Source organism: Solenopsis invicta, chromosome 3 (genome assembly GCF_016802725.1).
Source record: "Solenopsis invicta isolate M01_SB chromosome 3, UNIL_Sinv_3.0, whole genome shotgun sequence".
NCBI classification, from domain to species: Eukaryota; Metazoa; Arthropoda; class Insecta; order Hymenoptera; family Formicidae; genus Solenopsis; species Solenopsis invicta.
The window spans coordinates 9,681,414-9,699,794 of NC_052666.1; the positions used below are offsets into that span (position 1 = coordinate 9,681,414).

Genomic DNA, 18,381 nt, shown 5'->3' on the forward strand with positions numbered 1-18,381 from the left:
GAGTTCATCTGTCTCCTTTCCTCTACTGCCTGGTGCGAATCCATGAAGCGGAATCGCGTAACGCGGAATGAGAGCGGCACCAATCATGTGCATTCCACGTTTCTCAGCAGCATTCTTCACGCACGTGATTGGTTACGCTCTCGTTCCGCGTTGCGTGATTTCGCTCTATAAATTCGCACCTCTAGACTCATTTTCCGATTTTAATTTGTCGATCCGCGTTACAACGCGCGTGAAACATTATTGTCAATTTTTTTCAAGTTTATATGTATGAATAATTCTATAAAAAATATTCGTAATACATACGTCTCTGTAACATATGTAAAATTTTACTCATATTGTGTATATATAGGTATATGGGACATTCTCCGTCAAAAAGGCCACCCCTGCTGCCCATTTCAATTTTTGAGATAAAATGTTCGAAAAGGGCTTAAAATTTTCGTTGAAATGTCTATTTTTCGATGCCGTTTGGCCTTTTGGAAAATTCAAAATGGCGGACCTAATATCACGGCTAGAATGAAAAAAGCCTTTGAAAAAATAACGTGAATAAATGTGCAAGATATTACGTAGCAGAGGTCTAATCCTTATGTGTAAGTGTGTGAGTGTGTGTGAGTGTGTGTGGGGGGGAGGTGAGGGGAGGGTGGATACGCGCGCTTATACGCGTGCGTGTATAAATGAATCACGTAAAAATCCTTGCTCAACATGGTCTGGCTATCAAGACATTTGCATACAAAATTTCGAATCATTTCATTATCCTTGTCCTGAAAAAGTACGTCACAAAAAACCTACGGTACAGAAAATATTGTTCTTTAAAAAACATTTTCTCCACGGAATAATAGTAAGATTACTTAAAATTACTTTGAAACTTATACTATACTTATATTCCTCTTTTTGAGATAGTTGATCTATATTAGTCACTTTAACTTTTATGTTTGAAATGCTTGATTTCCGCGAATCCCTTAGCCTCTCACATTCGGGATGCTTGATTTACGTGAGTCCCCTTGCCTCTCACATTCGGAGTGCTTGATTTACGTGAGTCCCCTTGCCTCTCACATTCGGGGTGCTTGATTTACGTGAGTCCCTTTGCCTCTCACATTCGGGGTGCTTGATTTACGTGAGTCCCCTTGCCTCTCACATTTGGGGTGCTTGATTTACGTGAGGGGTGAAAATGGTTGGTATGACCACAGTGAGGCGCATCCTGCTGGAAGATGGGCATCCTGCTGGAAGATGCGCATCTATAAAAAGCTGTGAAGAGCCGAGCTGCATAAGACCAGCAACTCAACCAACAAATCCAATCGTCTAGCGTCCCCGTCGCGCACCCCGGGCAATGTGACTTCGGTCATAGCAAATAGAGAGGCAAAAGGCGAAACTCTGGCGCCTAAAAACGAGAGCAACCCAGCTAAGGGAAGGGAAACCCCGACAGAAAAACCATAGAGGAAGGTAACGGGAAACCACCTCCATTACCCTATCCCAAGAGAATCACATGACTGCGTTCAACTCGAAATATTCCGGAGGTTTAAATAGTTCCCCAATCGGATCTCCGGGAGGAACAGATTTGAGCGGGGTCAGGTCGGCGAATATACGTAAGAAGGTCAATATAGGCACATGGAACGTGCGGAGTTTATTCGAGGCAGGAAAACTAGCCAACCTAATTCAGGAAATGAAGAGGCTTGACATCGATATACTGGGCGTGACGGAGACTTGGTGGCCGGGTGCGGGAGTGTGTAATACCGGGGGAGGTGCATTCTACTATTCGGGCAATCAAGATAGGAATCATCGGAAGGGAGTTGAAATCATTGTGTCAGAAAGTTTTAAGAATTGCATCATCGACTTCATACCGTACTCGGATAGGATAGCGCTGATGAGGGTTAATGCAAGGCCAACCAACTTAAATATCATCCAGATATACGCGCCAACTGCTGATGCACCAGACGAGGAGATGGAAATATTCTATGAGCAAATAAAAGAAATGCTGAAGCTCACCAAAAAACATGAGATTAATATAATTATGGGCGACTTCAACTCTAGGATAGGGAAAGAAAGGTATGAGGATCTGGTGGGACCATTCGGACTGGGAACAAGAAACGAGAGGGGCAAACGCCTGGTGCAATTTTGCCAAAAAGAAGATATGAGAGCTACTAACACATGGTATCAATTACCACCTAGGAGACTATATACGTGGAGATCTCCCAGAGACAGCCCAGAGAACATAAGTCGCAATCAGATAGACTACATACTTATCAATAAATGCTTTGGATCTTCAATTAACAGAGTAAGCACTTGTCCTGGAGCGGACGTGCCCTCTGACCATATACTACTACGGGCAGCCATCAAAATCAAACTAACAAAGTATGCAAAATCAGCTTCAAAACGAGGAATTGCATATGAAAAGCTTAAACAAAGAGATATGAAAACTGTAGTGAGCCAAAAGTGAATAGCAACATAGAGGAAATGTTAAAATCAAGAGGAAATGAGCAAAATCCAACCAGAATGTGGGAAGAGTTAAAAGATGTCATGATAAGCATCGCAAAAAGCCAATTGGGATACCGAGAGAGAAACCGAAGGCAGAGCTGGATGACGGATGAGATCCTCTCGCTCATGGACAAACGACGGATATGTAAGAATCAAGCAGATCCACGCAGATATAATGAATTACAGAGAAAAATAAGAGCCAAGATTAGGACAGCAAAGAACATGTGGTTACAACAGGAATGCGAGGAAATGGAAAGGTTGCAAACCCTGCATGACGATTTCAATCTACACAAAAAACTAAAGGAAACAACTGGATTGTACACTATACCGTAAAAGGACTTTTTCGACGATAGTCGATGAAAATAACAACATAGCCAACGATATACAAGAAAAGAATATGAGAGGAATACGTAGGAAGCCTCTTTACAGACGAAAGACCAGACAGACAAATAGAGGCAAACAACGATAATCTCACTGGACCGCCGATCATAATGGAAGAAGTTAAAAAAGCAATAAACACCGCAAAAACAAATAAAGCAACAGGCCCAGATGAAGTGCCATCAGAACTGCTAAAGCTACTAGATGAGAAGGGATTAGCACTTCTCCAAAAAAATTTTTAACAAAATATATGATACAGGAATATATCCCGAACAGTGGCTTTCCTCAACCTTTGTTCCCTTACAAAAGAAAAACAATGCGAGAAAATGCACAGACCACAGGCTGATAAGTCTCATGAGTCATACCCTAAAACTATTCTTGAAAATCTTACATCAAAGAATTTTTAAAAAGTGCGAGAGTAACTTCAGTAACTCACAATTCGGGTTCAGACAGGGGTTAGGCACGAGAGAATCAATAGTAGCAACACACGCTCTGGTGCAAAATTGTTACGACCAGAGGAAGGATGTATGCCTGTGCTTTATAGATTATGAGAAGGCGTTCGACAGAGTTCAACATCACAGGCTTATGGAGGTTCTCAGAAAAACAGAGATAGACGCAAAGGACATACAATGTATAGAAAGCTTGTATTGGAATCAAAAAGCACAAGTCAGAATTGACGGAGAGGAAACCAACGCAATTGAAATCCGCAGAGGTGTCCGACAGGGATGTGTTCTCTCACCCCTTCTGTTTAACCTGTACTCTGAGGTTATTTTTCAGGAGGCGCTCGGGGGCATTGAAAAGGGCATAAAAGTTAATGGAGAATGGCTGAATAACATCCGATATGCAGACGACACAATGTTAGTTGCAGACAACATGGATGATCTGGAACGGCTCCTTAACACGGTAGGACAACACAGTAAGGATATGGGATTGAACATCAACACCAAGAAAACAAAATTCATGGTTATTACCAGAGAACCGGATATATTCAGAAACGCCAGCCTGACACTAGAAAGCAAGCCAATAGAACGGGTAAACAAATTCAAGTACCTGGGAACATGGATGTGCGAAGACTGGACGTCGGAGACGGAGGTAAAATGCCGAATAGAAATGGCTCGCAAGGCATTCATGAAATTTAAAAGAGTTCTCACTAATACGGATTTTGATCGGAATCTGAGAATGAGATTCATTAGATGCTACATATGGTCTATGCTCTTATATGGGATGGAGGGATGGACATTGAAGGTCTCTGAAATGAATAGACTGGAGGCCTTTGAAATGTGGGTCTACCGCAGAGTTCTTAAGATACCGTGCACGGCAAGAACCAATGAAGATGTCTTGAGGCAAATGGGTAAGAACCGGGAAATACTGATTACAATAAAGAAGAGAAAAACGGCATACCTGGGACATATCATGCGCAATGCAAAATATGAGCTGCTACAAAGAATTATACAAGGAAAGATCGAGGGTAAGAGAGGACTGGGGCGCAAAGAGCTGTCTTGGCTCCGTAATATTAGACAGTGGACAGGACTGAGCACGGTGGAGGAATTGATCCATGCCGCGAGGGACGGAGAGAGAATGTAAAGTGTGATCGCAAACATCCATTAGTGGATGAGCATACGAAGAAGAAGAAGATTTACGTGAGTTCCCTTGCCTCTCACGTGTGTACGTGTGTGCGTGTATGTGTATGTGTGTCTGTATATGTAGATAGATGTTTAATGAAATATTTTTTTATTTTTATCCTATATATCTTACTTTTGTTCTCATAACTGCCATAGTATTCCATTTGTATCATTGGAATACCTTTTGATTAGTACTTTATTCTCGTCCACAACTATAAATCCATGATTTTTAAGAATTTGCGGTATAGGCGGTGCAGTTTCAAATCTCTTCTTAAGTTTTCTTTTTACCTTCTCATGGTCAGTTTTTTTTAAATAAAAAATCTTTATGTTCTTGAAATGTTTTTTAGCCCAATTAAAAAGAACTTGAGATGTTAGTATTGCATCCTGTGGTTTAGCAACAAGACTTGCTTTATATGCCTCTCTTTTGAAAGTAGCACCAATGCCATCATAAGCACTTTTACCGTGAGCAGTCGCACTGTAATGCCATTCTGCTTGAATATTGAAATCATGTTTATGATGCACTAAGTTAGCAATCTGAAATTTATTTTTAAAATGCCGTTTCGCCCCATCCGTCATGTATAATACTCTTTTAAGATTTTTGACATTTTTTAAAATCTCTGGAATTAATAATGTTTGTACAGTGTAAACGGCAGCGGTATCGTGTTTCAAACTCTCTAATAAAAATACATTACTCTTGTGCTTCAATTCAGAATTTTCTTTATAATAGTAAATAACAGGAAACACAGTACACTGATCATTGTTGAAGTGAAATGCTTGTGAAGCATTTTGACAAACATATGAAAAGTTTTCAGAAAAATCAAACATGACAATTACTTCATCTTCACAAAGATTCTCTTTTTTTCTGAAATGAAAAGCATTTGTTGTTTGACGATAAATGAATGAGATTTCAGAATTTGTAATTTGTTGCATAACTCGTTTATGAACTCATCAACTTTTAACTGTTGCGTTAATAGAGTTGATCGATCAGTTCCGGTCCATAAAGAACATTGAACATGGGAAATGCATGAATCGTCCAATAGTTTAGAAAGCTTTGTAGAAAGCTCGGTAGTACCTGGGCATTGATCACATTTATCAAGATAACAATCAGGATTCGATTCCTTACATATAATTTCATTCAAACAATCTTTATAATTGGAAAGTGGCTTGTCTATATTTTCTGTTAGTTTCCGTACATCAATTGCATCAATCATTAACTTGACATTTTCATGGATTGTGCAAACACAAACGGAATGTGTTCCAGAAGCCCCAGGGAGTATGCAATTTCTAGGTCTAAGTTTAGCAAATGTACTAAAGCTAACATCATATTTTGGGTTGGATTCTTTAAATAAGGCATGCAGTTCTTTTAAATTTAATAGTAAAAAACGTTTTTGCACCATTATCCGTTTATTATTATTTATTAAGGAAATGGCATTCTTCATTCCAGGCATTATCCTGCTGTTTATATCACTATTATAAAACTCAATTACTTTTTCAACAGTAGTTTGCGGTAAAACTTTCCCAACTCTTTTAGTAGTATCAGCCATGGTTGAATTTCAATTCCTTAGATTTTTTTGCTAAATATCGTGATGCACCAAATTCTTTTACTATTTTTCTCACACTCCAAGACGACGGAGCTATAGTAAGAATTCGCACCCTTAAAGGATCATTGTGTTTCAAGGTGGAAAATTTTTGTTTAAGACCATCAAGCATTTCTTCCAGTTCAATTTCTCTAGGTGATCGAATGTTATCTTCATTATAAGAAATCTCTGAGTTATCAATATCCATTGTTAATGAGTTTCCATCACTTTCCATATTTGTGACACAATCATTAGATTCATCTAAAGACATATCAACATATTCAGTCCTACTTTTTTTCCTACATGCACAACAAATTTTAAAATTAGTCGGTATCTCAGGAAATTTGTCCCGAATGAATTTTGGTATCACTCGTAAATCTTTACCACAATGTCCTTTTTCACCAAGTTTCCTGAATGGATTCATACATCTATCTGTACGAGATTTAGCCGACACTTTTTATTTTGGATGTGGTACAGGTAAGAGATAATTGGAATAATTGTAGAAAAAGTAAAAGTCGATAAAGAAGAGACAAAAACGTGAATTGAATATTCTATTTAACATAAAAAAACTTATTGATTGACTGAATTGCAAACTATAATTAATTAACTCGATAAATTCTGTGACTAATAAATGTATTGTGATGAGGTTCTCTAATCCAAAACAAGACGAGAAAATTTGAAAAATGAAAAAATATTGCTGTGTCTTTTATTCCATATGTGTAGTTTTTTATGTACGAGATATAAGCACTGCCACATCCATCTAGCGGCGATACCGCGTACTACTCGCAGGTGTACGACTTTAAAGATAGATCTTTTGGGTTCATGCAGTGAATATGTCGTCAATATATTCGATTGACTTGTTCGCTATCGACTGTCAATCTTATGTATTTTGATCAACAGATGCTGCTGCATTTTTACGTGATGTTTGCTAACACTATTTGCAATAAAAAAACTGCTTGGCGTTTGTTAATAGTCTGTCATCAATATGTTCGACATTTGCTTACTGTTAACCACTCTGTCATATATTTTACTAAGATTATTGCATATTAACAAAAGTGTGCTACCATAATTGACTATAACAAAGTATGTTTTCTGTTTGCGGTTTTTCTACTAACTAATCTGTTGCCAACATTTGCAATTGTAAAAAATGTTATGAGGGATAATATAAGTTTCAAAGTAATTTTAAGTAATCTTACTATTATTCTGTGGAGAAAATGTTTTTTAAAGAACAATATTTTCTGTACCGTAGGTTTTTTGTGACGTACTTTTTCAGGACAAGGATAATGAAATGATTCGAAATTTTGTATGCAAATGTCTTGATAGCCAGACAATGTTGAGCAAGGATTTTTACGTGATTCATTTATACACGCACGCGTATGAGCGCGCGTATCCCCCCTCCCCCCACCTCCCCCCCACACACACACTCACACACACTCACACATTTACACATAAGGATTAGACCTCTGCTACGTCATATCTTGCACATTTATTCACGTTATTATGTATTTTTTCAAAGGCTTTTTTCATTCTAGCCGTGATATTAGGTCCGCCATTTTGAATTTTCCAAAAGGCCAAACGGCATTGAAAAATAGACATTTCAACGAAAATTTTAAGCCCTTTTCGAACATTTTATCTCAAAAATTGAAATGGGTAGCAGGGGTGGCCTTTTTGACGGAGAATGCCCCATATATATATATATATATATATATATATATATATATATATATACATGTATATATATATATATATAATTCTCTTTCTTATTGTGCATTCAGGCAATTATCTTCAAATTTTACTTCTCTTCCGTCTCAACTTTTCTCAAATTGAAATACTGCAGAGTAAGCAAATTTGTGTAAGTTCAATAACCGTATTCAATATGTTAAATATAATAAAATCTTATTTCAGATGTAATAGTGTGGGTTTAATGTGCACAAAATTGTTTAAATCTACAAATTTATGAGGTTCATGTAATGTAATCTTTCCCAGTGAGATCGTAAAGCGAATGAATTTCGTTATCATTTCTTACTGAATTGTTGAATAGGACTTATTTATTCGTAAAAAAATAATCTGTTTTAGGACAAAAACCGCTTGTAATCTTATAAACTTATAATGAAATTATAAGTTGTTTTTTCCTAGGTAACATTGGTTTTCATGAGAATAAATAACTTTTTTTCAACATCTGACGTTAACTTTTATATCAAATGTAAAATGCGGGGTCTACAATGCAGTCGTTAAGATGCTACGACTCTGCGACGGACCAATCAAAGAAAAAAAAATCATATATTCTCTACTTTGATTGGTCCGTCGCAACGTCGTAACATCCTAACGACTGTATTGGGTGTACTCCAAAAGTTCTATCGAAAATATCTCTTTTAATAATAAGTTAAAGTTGGTGACACTGTAACTAACTACGCTATTCTCCATAATAAAAGTTGAGTTTGTGATTTCGTTAGCTTGCAGAGACCATCGGAGAAATTAGTTTAATTTCTTGTAATTTAATTATTTATAAAAAAATTTTAATGACGTATTATTTATTAAAATAATTCTAATCATGTATTATTAAAATTAAGAGACGCGGTAGCGTCTCGCGTTAAGAATATTTAAAAAAAAATTTTTTTTTAACCAAGTAAATAAAAGACGCTACCGTGTATCATTTACAGGAAGGAACTCAGTTTTTTACAAATAAATGGTTGTACTTTTTAAACAAATTAATGTTATTAAAAAATGAATGTAAGGGGGGTAAGTGTTGATTTTTCCGAGCACAATGACACAAGAATGATGCCCGTACGTGCAGTTGAATCTGAGATATGAATTATGCATGTATTTTTTATCCCGATTTATGTCATTCAGATACGTCGTCGTCGTGGTCTTCCTCTTCGAGAAATTTCAGAATTGTCCCGTTTGGCGGTAATTTTGAAAAGCTATATGAATATATATAAAAAATATTTCAAAAACTTGGTCTCTCTCTCTGTTTCTCACTCTCTTTTGCTTGCTCTAGTTCTTCGACTCTCTCTCTCTCTCTCTCTCTCTCTCTCTCCCCCTCTCTTTCTCTTCCATTCTCTCGATCTGTACCGTTCTTTTTTGCTCTCTACCGTTTTTCTACGCTCTTTCTCTCGCTTTCCCATGCTTTCTCTCGTTGTCTATCGTTTTTCCTTATTATCTCTCGCTCTCCTACGTTCATTTTTACCATTCTTTCTCTCATTCTCTATCGTTCTCTTCCGCTCTCTCTCGCCCTCTCCCGCTCTCCTTCACTCTCCTTCTCTCTCTATTGCTTTCCTACGCTCTCCTACGCTTTTTACCGCTCTTCCTCGCTCTCTACCGCTCTCCTTCGTCCTCTACCGCTCTCTCTTGCCCTTTACTGCTATTCCTCGTTTTAGAAACCGTTCGCTTTTGCTTTCTTTTGCCCTCTCCCGCTCTCTCTCGTTTTCTACCACTCTTTTTCGCCCTCCCTCGCTCTCCTTCACTCTTCCTCCCTCTTTATTGCTTTCCTACGCTCTTCTACGCTTTCTATTGCTTTTCCTCGCTCTCTACCGCTCTCCTTCACCCTCTACCGCTCTCCATCATCCTCTACCGCTCTCCTTCGCCCTCTACCGCTCTCCTTCGTCCTCTACCGCTCTCCTTCGTCCTCTACCGCTCTCCTTCGCCCTCTACCGCTCTCCTTCGTCCTCTACCGCTCTTTCTCGCTTTCTACCGTTCGCCTTTGCTTTCTTTTGCCCTCTCCCGCTCTCTCTCGTTTTCTACCACTCTCTTTTGCTCTCCCTCGTTCTCCTTCACTCTTCCTCCCTCTTTATTGCTTTCCTATGCTCTTCTACGCTTTCTATTGCTTTTCCTCGCTCTCTACCGCTCTCCTTCACCCTCTACCGCTCTCCTTCACCCTCTACCGCTCTCCTTCACCCTCTACCGCTCTCCTTCGCCCTCTACCGCTCTCCTTCGCCATCTGCCGCTCTCTCTCGCCCTCTACTGCTCTCCCTCGCTTTCTACCGTTTGCATTTGCTTTCTTTCGCTCTCCCCCGTCCTCTCTCGTTCTTTACTGCTCTCCTTCGCCTTCCCTCACTCTCCCTCCCACTCTATCGCTTTTTTACGCTCTCCTACGCTTTCTACCGCTTTTCCTCGCTCTCTACCGCTTTCCTTCGCTCTCTCTCTCTCTCTCTCTCTCTCTCTCTCTCTCTCTCTCTCTCTCTCTCTCTCGCCCTCTACTGTTTTCCCTCGCTTTCTACCATTTGTCCTTGCTTTCTTTTGCTCTCCCTTGCTCTCTCTTGTTTTTTACCGTCCTTCTTCCCCCACCCTCGCGCTCTTTTACTCTCCCTCCCTCTCTATCATTTTCCTACGCTTCTTTGCTCTTTCTCTTTCTTCATCGCTCTCCACTTTTCCACGCCCTCATCCCTTGCTCTTTATCACTCTCCTTTGCTTTCTTTTTTGCTGTCTGCTCTCCTTCGCTCTCTATTGCTCTCCCTCGCTCTCTACCGCACTGTTTTGTTCTTTCTTTTTTCTTGTATCCAGATAATTACTTTTGCAACTCTTTACAAAACATATACATTTTCTTTTGTCTCTATATAACCTTACTACGTCTATGATATATTATTACTGTAACAAAATATTTACCAAAAATTCGTGAAATATCACATACCGTTTTGTGATTAGTTTATGATTTCTTAAAATAGACCAGTGGAGGTATCTCTACTACATAATTTTAGCATAAACTTCCAAGCATGTATAATTATTAGATTTCATTAACAATTAAACCGATCAAGTTTAAGTAATCTGAAGCAATAGCTTGGATAAAATGGCATTATAAAAGTTTTCTTATTTTTTCTTTTCGCACCGTACGTGTAGTTTTTATTTATACAGATAGAAAAACTCACTTAAAAAATATTAAATATGTAAAAAAAACCTCTAAGTATATTTTTTTGTAATATTATTAATGTAACAAAATTCTTAACAAAAATTCGTTAAATCCGCCTAAAAAAGACATTAAAAATGTAAAAAAAGCGCCAAGTATACTTTTTAAATAAAAAACCAAATTAAACTAAACCAAAACTGCAATGTATGAAATCAAATATAATACCATCAAAAAGAAGTAAAATCAAAAATATTGAAAGTATATTTATTACCGATGGGTTGGGAATCTATTGACCACGTTGCGATTGACCACCAGCCATTTACAGTTTTAAACAGTAAAAAAACTCTAGGCACCGGTCGCTCTAAATGACTGTGATCAATCGCAACGTGGTCTAACGGGACACTCCCGTACCAATGAGCAGCAAATTATGTGACAGATAAAATCAAAGATGGGCAAAATCTCTAGCAGCAGCATACTTAACGCGCCCGTTCTTTTTATATAATTAATACCGTCAAAGTTATCTTTTATAACGATTTAGTAATAACGTGTTACGGCAAGTAATAATTTTTTACTACAATAATAATAATTATAAAATAACGATAATCTTTACTAAGATTATTAGTGCACAAAATTTCATATAAAGTTCATTTAAATGCACTAACAAACTTATTAAATATTTATTCAAATTAAGATTCATTGTAAGCCTAAAATTTATTTAACAAAATCTTTTGGAAACATTATGTCTATACTTGTAATAAAGTTTATTTTATAAAAGAAGAAATTTTATAGTAAGCAAATTGTTCACACGTTGCTTCTTCATGTTTTATTCAGTAAAATCTATATTATTTAAACTTTGTATTCAATACGAAATTTTGTATTTTGTATAAAGCAATATAATCCACTTAAAAAATAGAAGTATTATGTCAAATAATAGCTTCTATTGTTACCATAACAAAGTTTAGGAATGAATGTCTTTTCAATTTAGTCATAAAATGATGGTCATTCTATTTTCCTTGTTATTTAAGAAGTAACAATAGTAAAATGAGCTGTGTGTGTATGTGTGCGTGTATGTTGACTTACATCACACGCATGTGCACATACATATATACATATTAATTTAAAATATAACCTACACTTTAATCATTATTTACAAAACTTGTTAAATAATGATTAAATCAATTTTCAGTACTGGCATTGATTGGAACATAGTTCTAATAATAACATTAATATTTAACAAAATTAATCTAAATTCTGGTAAAAATGACGTTATAAAATGCAGTGTGCTAAAAAATTATTAGAAAAATTATTAGGTCAGTTTAACATAAACATAAGCTTGTTAAATGTACAGAATAGTTTAGTTTAAATTTTTACAATATTTATCATTACATTTAACCCTTAAACACACCAATCCTGTAAAATACGGAAACACATTTTTGGGTCTAGGTTACTTTTTCAACTTTGAGAAGCTATAACTTTGATTACAATCAATATTTTTCTACGATTTTTTTTTCAAAACGAAAGTTCAAAATCTCAGAAGTGTGACTGCACAATTGGCATTGCCGAAAAATAATTTATTGTGAAGTTATAAAAGAAAAACCATTAAGCAAAAATGAGAAATTAGTTAAAAATCCACTTTTCTTTCAAAAAATCATATTTTCGCAACAAAAAACTTTCAAGGACTTTCAAATACGGCGTTTTAAAGCTAAAGATTCACATTTTCAAAATAAAATTTGGCAAAGTCATTCCTTTTAAAAAGTATAATTATGTAACATGGAGAATATAAGGTATTTTTGGGCATTTAAAAATTCACTTTAAAAAAAAAATCATTTTTTTGCAACAAAAAACTGTGAAGAACTTTACAATACGGCGTTTTATAGCTAAAGATTCATACTTTCAAAAAAAATTATATCAGTGTTATTTCTATTAGAAAATGTACTTATGTAACAAGGCGAATAAGAGGCATTTTTGATTAAATTGTGTCTAAAATTGAAAATTGATGTGCTTTATGATATATTTCGAAAAAACACTCTTTTCTACAGCATTTTATAGTATTCCAACTTTAGATAGAGTATATGCAAGTAACATCCGCAAACCGACCTGTTCGAACGTGTTTTGTCCAGCTTTTTATGTAAAATACTCACAAAAAAAGTTTCACTTTCACACTATATGGGTCGCATTGACCTTAATAAAACTTTGCTGCCGTGCCGTTTAAATTCTAGTTGACCAAAAAAGTTGATCAACCATATCAATCAAAAGAGGAGATTTCAAACTTTTTTTACTTGGTCTTGGTCCGAACCTCCTATTTCATTCCGTTTCACATAGCAAGCGTGCAAAACTTCATATGGGGTCTCTCAGACCCACTTACGTGTTTAAGGGTTAATATTAATCGTCAAATAATGTAATTTAAAAATCTCGAGATTTACTACAGCATTACAAAAAATAATAAAACAATACTTGTTAAGTTCTAAATAATTATTGTTGTTATAAAAAATTATAACGTTATTACTAAATCGTTATAAAAGTTAACTTTGACGGTATTAATTATATAAAAAAACGGGCGCGTCAAGTATGCTGCTGCTAGAGATTTTGCCCATCTTTGATGTTATCTGTCACATAATTTGCTGCTCATTGGTACGGGAGTGTCCCGTTACATCACGTTGCGATTGATCACAGTCATTTAGAGCGACCGGTGCCTAGAGTTTTTTCACTGTTTAACACTGTAAGTGGCTGGTGGTCAATCGCAACGTGGTCAAAAGATTCCCAACCCATCGGTAATAAATATACTTTCAATATTTTTGATTTCACTTCTTTTTGATGGTATTATATTTGATTTCATTCATTGCAGTTTTGGTTTAGTTTAATTTGGTTCTTTATCTAAAAATATATACTTGGCGTTTTTTTTTACATTTTTAATGTCTTTTTTAGGCGGATTTCACGAATTTTTGCAAAAAATTTTGTTACCTCAATAATATATTGCAAAAAATATACTTAACGCTTTTTTTTTACATTTTTAATGTTTTTTAAGTGGATTTCACGAATTTTTGCTAAGAATTTTGTTACATTGATAATATTACAAAAAAATATACTTAGAGGTTTTTTTATATTTTTAACATTTTTTAAGTGAGTTTTTTATTTGTATAAATAAAAACTACACGTACGGTACGAAAAGAAAAAATAAGTACACTTTTATAATGCCATTTTATCCAAGCTATTGCTACAGATTACTTAAACTTGATCGGTTTAGTTGTTATTGAAATCTAATCTTACATGCTTGGAAGTTCATGCTAATAAAAATTATGTAGTAGAGATATCTCGACTGGTCTATTTTAAGAAATCAAAAACTAATCACAAAACGGTATGTGATATTTCACGAATTTTTGGTAAATATTTTGTTACAGTAATAATATATCATAGACGTAGTAAGGTTATATAGACACAAAAAAAATGTATATGTTTTGTAAACAGTTGCAAAAGTAATTATTTAGACACAAAAAAAACAAAGAACAAAAGAGTGCGGTAGAGAGCGAGGGAGAGCAATAGAGAGCGAAGGAGAGCAGGCAAAAAAGAAAGCAAAGGAGAGTGATAAAGAGCAAGGGATGAGGGCGTGAAAAAGTGGAGAGCGATGAAGAATGAGAAAGAGCAAAGAAGAGCGGTAGAGAGCGTAGAAAAGTGATAGAGAGGGAGGGAGAGTAAAGGAGAGCGAGGGTGGGAGAAGAAGAACGGTAAAAAACAAGAGAGAGCAAGGGAGAGCAAAAAAAACAAGGGCGAACGGTAGAAAGAGAGTGAAAGCAGTAGAGGGCGAAAGAGAGAGAGAGAGCGAAGGAAAGCGGTAGAGAGCGAGGAAAAGCGGTAGAAAGCGTAGAAGAGCGTAAGAAAGCGATAGAGAGGAAGGGAAAGTGAAGGAGAGCGAGGGAGAGCGAAGAAAAGTGTTAGAAAACAAGAGTGAACGGGGGTGGGGGGAGGTGAAAGAAAGTAAAGGCAAACGGTAGAAAGCGAGGGAGAGCAGTAGAGGGCAAGAAAAAGCGGCAGAGGGCAAAAAGAGCGGTAGAGGGCGAAGAAGAGCAGTAGAGAGCGAGGAAGAGCGGTAGAGAGCGTAGGAAAGCAATAGAGAGGGAGGGAGAGTGAAGGAGAGCGGGAGAGGGCAAAGGCGAGCGGTAGAGAAGAAGAGACAACGGGGGAGAGCGAAAGAAAGCAAGGGCGAACGGTAGAAAGCGAGGGAGAGCAGTAGAGGGCGAAAGAGAGAGCGATAGAGGGCGAAGGAGAGCGGTAGAGGGCGAAGGAGAGCGGTAGAGGGTGAAAGAGAGCGGTAGAGAGCGAGGAAAAGCAATAGAAAGCGTAGGAGAGCGTAGGAAAGCAATAAAGAGGGAGGAAGAGTGAAGGAGAGCGAGGGAGGGCGAAGGAAAGTGGTAGAAAACAAGAGTGAGCAGGAGAGGGCAAAAGAAAGCAAAGGTGAACGGTAGAAAACGAGGAAGAGCAGTAGAGGGCAAGAGAGAGCGTAGAGGACGAAGGACAGCGGTAGAGAGTGTATGAAAGCGATGGAGTGGGAGGGAGAGTGAGGGAGGACGAAGGAGAGAAATAGAGAACGAGAGAGGACAGGGGAGAGCGAAAGAATGCAAATACAAACGGTAGAAAGCGAGGGAGAGCAGTAGAGAGCGAGAGAGAGCGGCAGAGGGCGAAGGAGAGCGGTAGAGGGCGCAGGAGAGCGGTAGAGAGCGAGGAAAAACAATAGAAAGCGTAGGAGAGCGTAGGAAAGCAATAATATGGGAGGGATGAGTGAAGGAGAGCATGGGAGGGCGAAGGAGAGTGGTAGAAAACGAGAGAGAGCGGTGGAGAGCGAAAGAAAGCAATGTCGAACGGTAGATGGCGAGGGAGAGCAGTAGAGGGCGAGAGAGAGCGGAAGAGTACAAGGGAGAGCGGTAGAGAATGAGAGAAAGAATGGTAAAAACGAACGAAGGAGAGCAAGAGAGAGTAAGAAAAAATGATAGACAACGAGAGAAAGCATGGGAAAGCGAGAGAAAGAGCGTAGAAAAACGGTAGAGAGCAAAAAAGAACGGTACAGATCGAGAGAATGGAAGAGAGAGAGGGAGGGAGAGAGAGAGAGAGAGAGAGAGAGAGAGAGAGAGAGAGAGTCGAAGAACTAGAGCAAGCAAAAGAGAGTGAGAAACAGAGAGAGAGACCAAGTTTTTGAAATATTTTTTATATATATTCATATAGCTTTTCAAAATTACCGCCAAACGGGACAATTCTGAAATTTCTCGAAGAGGAAGACCTCGACGACAACGACGACGACGTATCTGAATGACATAAATCGGGCTAAAAAATACATTCATAATTCATATTTCAGAATCAAATGCACGTACGGGCATCATTCTTATGTCATTGTGCTCGGAAAAATCGACACTTACCCCCCCTACATTCATTTTTTAATAACATTAATTTGTTTAAAAAAGACAACCATTTATTTGTAAAAAACTGAGTTTTTTCCTGTAAATGATACACGGTAGCGTCTTTTATTTACTCGGTTTAAAAAAAATTAAAAAAAAAATATTCTTAACGCGAGACGCTACCGCGTCTCTTAATATATTGTAACATCCCAGATGGTCAAACGTGAAAACGCAATCTAAACCAAATCACTGCAGAAATTAAGTTGTTCGTAAATTACTATTACATTGCCTTTAATTTAACACAACGAAAATGGTTTTATTAATTTAGTATCAATATGCTAAGTTTTGTTATCAAGCAATGGTCGTTCCAATTGTTGGAACCCATGTTTATGGCAATCTGGTAGCAATTAATTCATGTGAGCAACGATTCTCATTCACAAATATATTAATTGCCGATTTGTTGTTGGAAACTTATATACCGCTATTATATTTATGACAAATTGGTGACAATTTGCAATCGTTTGGCTATCTGGTATGTAATGTGCAGTGATATTTTGTGTGTGTGTATGTGTGTTGCGTGTGCGTGCGTGCGTGCGTGTGTGTGTGTGTGTGTGTGTGTGTGTGTGTGTGTGTGTCGGCGTGTGTGTGTGCGTGTCAAAAAGATTTGTTCTTTAGCTTATTATAACCTTTTACACAAGAAGTTATTGCTAAAATCTGTAGATATATATATAACTGATACCGTTGAAATAATGTTTTATAACGGTTTAATAATAACATTATAATTTTTCATAACAATAATAATTACTTGGAAATTAACAAGTATTTTTTTATTATTTTTTTGTAATGCTAAAGTTAATCACAAGATTCATAAATTATATTATTTGATGATTAATATTAAATGTAATAATAAATATTGTAAAAATTCAAACTAAGCTATTTTGTACATTTAACAAGCTTATCTTTATGTTAAACTTATCTAATAATTTTTCTAATTCTTTACTTTTTAGCATACTGTATTTTATAGCGTCATTTTTACCGGAATATGGATTAATTTTGTCAAATATTAATGTCATTACTATGACTAAATTGTGTGTGTGTGTGTGTGTGTGTGTGTGTGCGCGCGCGTATGTGTGTATGTGCACATGCATGTGATATAAGTCAACATACACGCACACATACACATACGACTCATTTTACTATTGTTATACTTTAAATGACAAAAAAATAAAGTTACTATCATTTTATCTCTAAATTTAAAAAATATTCAATTCTAAATTTTATTATGGTAACAATATAAGTTATTATTTGACATAATATTTCTATTTTTAATTGGATTATATTGCTTTATACAGAATACAAAATTTTATATTGATTAACAAGTTTAATAATATAGATTTTATTAAATAAAGTTTAAAAAAACAATGTTTAAATAATTTGCTTATTATAAAATTTCTTTTTTTATAAAATAAATTTTATTACAAGTGTAAACGTAAAATTCCCAAAAAATTTTGTTAAATAAATTTTTGGTTTACAATATCTTAGTTTGAATAAATAATTAATAAATTTACTAATGCATTTAAATGAATTTTATATGACATTTTCTGCACTGACAATCTCAGTAAAGATTATCATTATTATAATCATATTGATAAAAATATTAAAGTTTTCAATAATGGTACAAATTATTGAAACTAAAGTTTCTGAAGTTTTGTTTATCAATTTTCTTTTTATTCTCAAATTATTCTTTGAAAATAGAAATTCTGTAATTTGAACGAAGGGACAAATCATTCTAATGACAAATAAATCTTTAAATAACTTCAGAATTTCTATATATTATAATAATGAGTAATAAGATTCGGTATTATGTTTTCAAATAAAATTGCTCATTTTAATAGCAAGCCTTCTTGTCTGTGTAAGTAAATTTGTAAACCTGTAAGTAAATAGAATGTTTTTAGATTCGTCAGTATTTTAAGTAGCAGTATGAACAACAGAAGGACTGCGTGGTCTAAAAATTTATAAAAAAAAAACGGGCGCGCCAAGTATACTGCTGCTAGAGATTTTGCCCATCTTTGATTTTATCTGTCACATAATTTGCTGTTTATCGATACAGG

General features: G+C 36.1%; 2 protein-coding genes across 2 annotated transcripts in view; one reads left to right on the top strand and one right to left on the bottom strand.

The window, feature by feature from the left end:
- The window catches only part of LOC120357042 (protein GVQW3-like), a 240,672-nt gene that overhangs the window by 156,841 nt on the left and 65,450 nt on the right, over positions 1 to 18,381 (bottom strand). The window lies entirely within an intron of this gene.
- Positions 1,481 to 2,431, top strand: LOC113006096 (craniofacial development protein 2-like). Its single transcript, XM_026142033.2, has one exon. The coding sequence runs from the start codon at positions 1,481 to 1,483 to the stop codon at positions 2,429 to 2,431; it is 951 nt and encodes a 316-aa protein (XP_025997818.2).

Excerpts from the sequence above, each read along its gene's own strand:
- LOC113006096 (XM_026142033.2), top strand. The coding sequence starts at position 1,481 with ATGACTGCGTTCAACTCGAAATATTCCGGAGGTTTAAATAGTTCCCCA.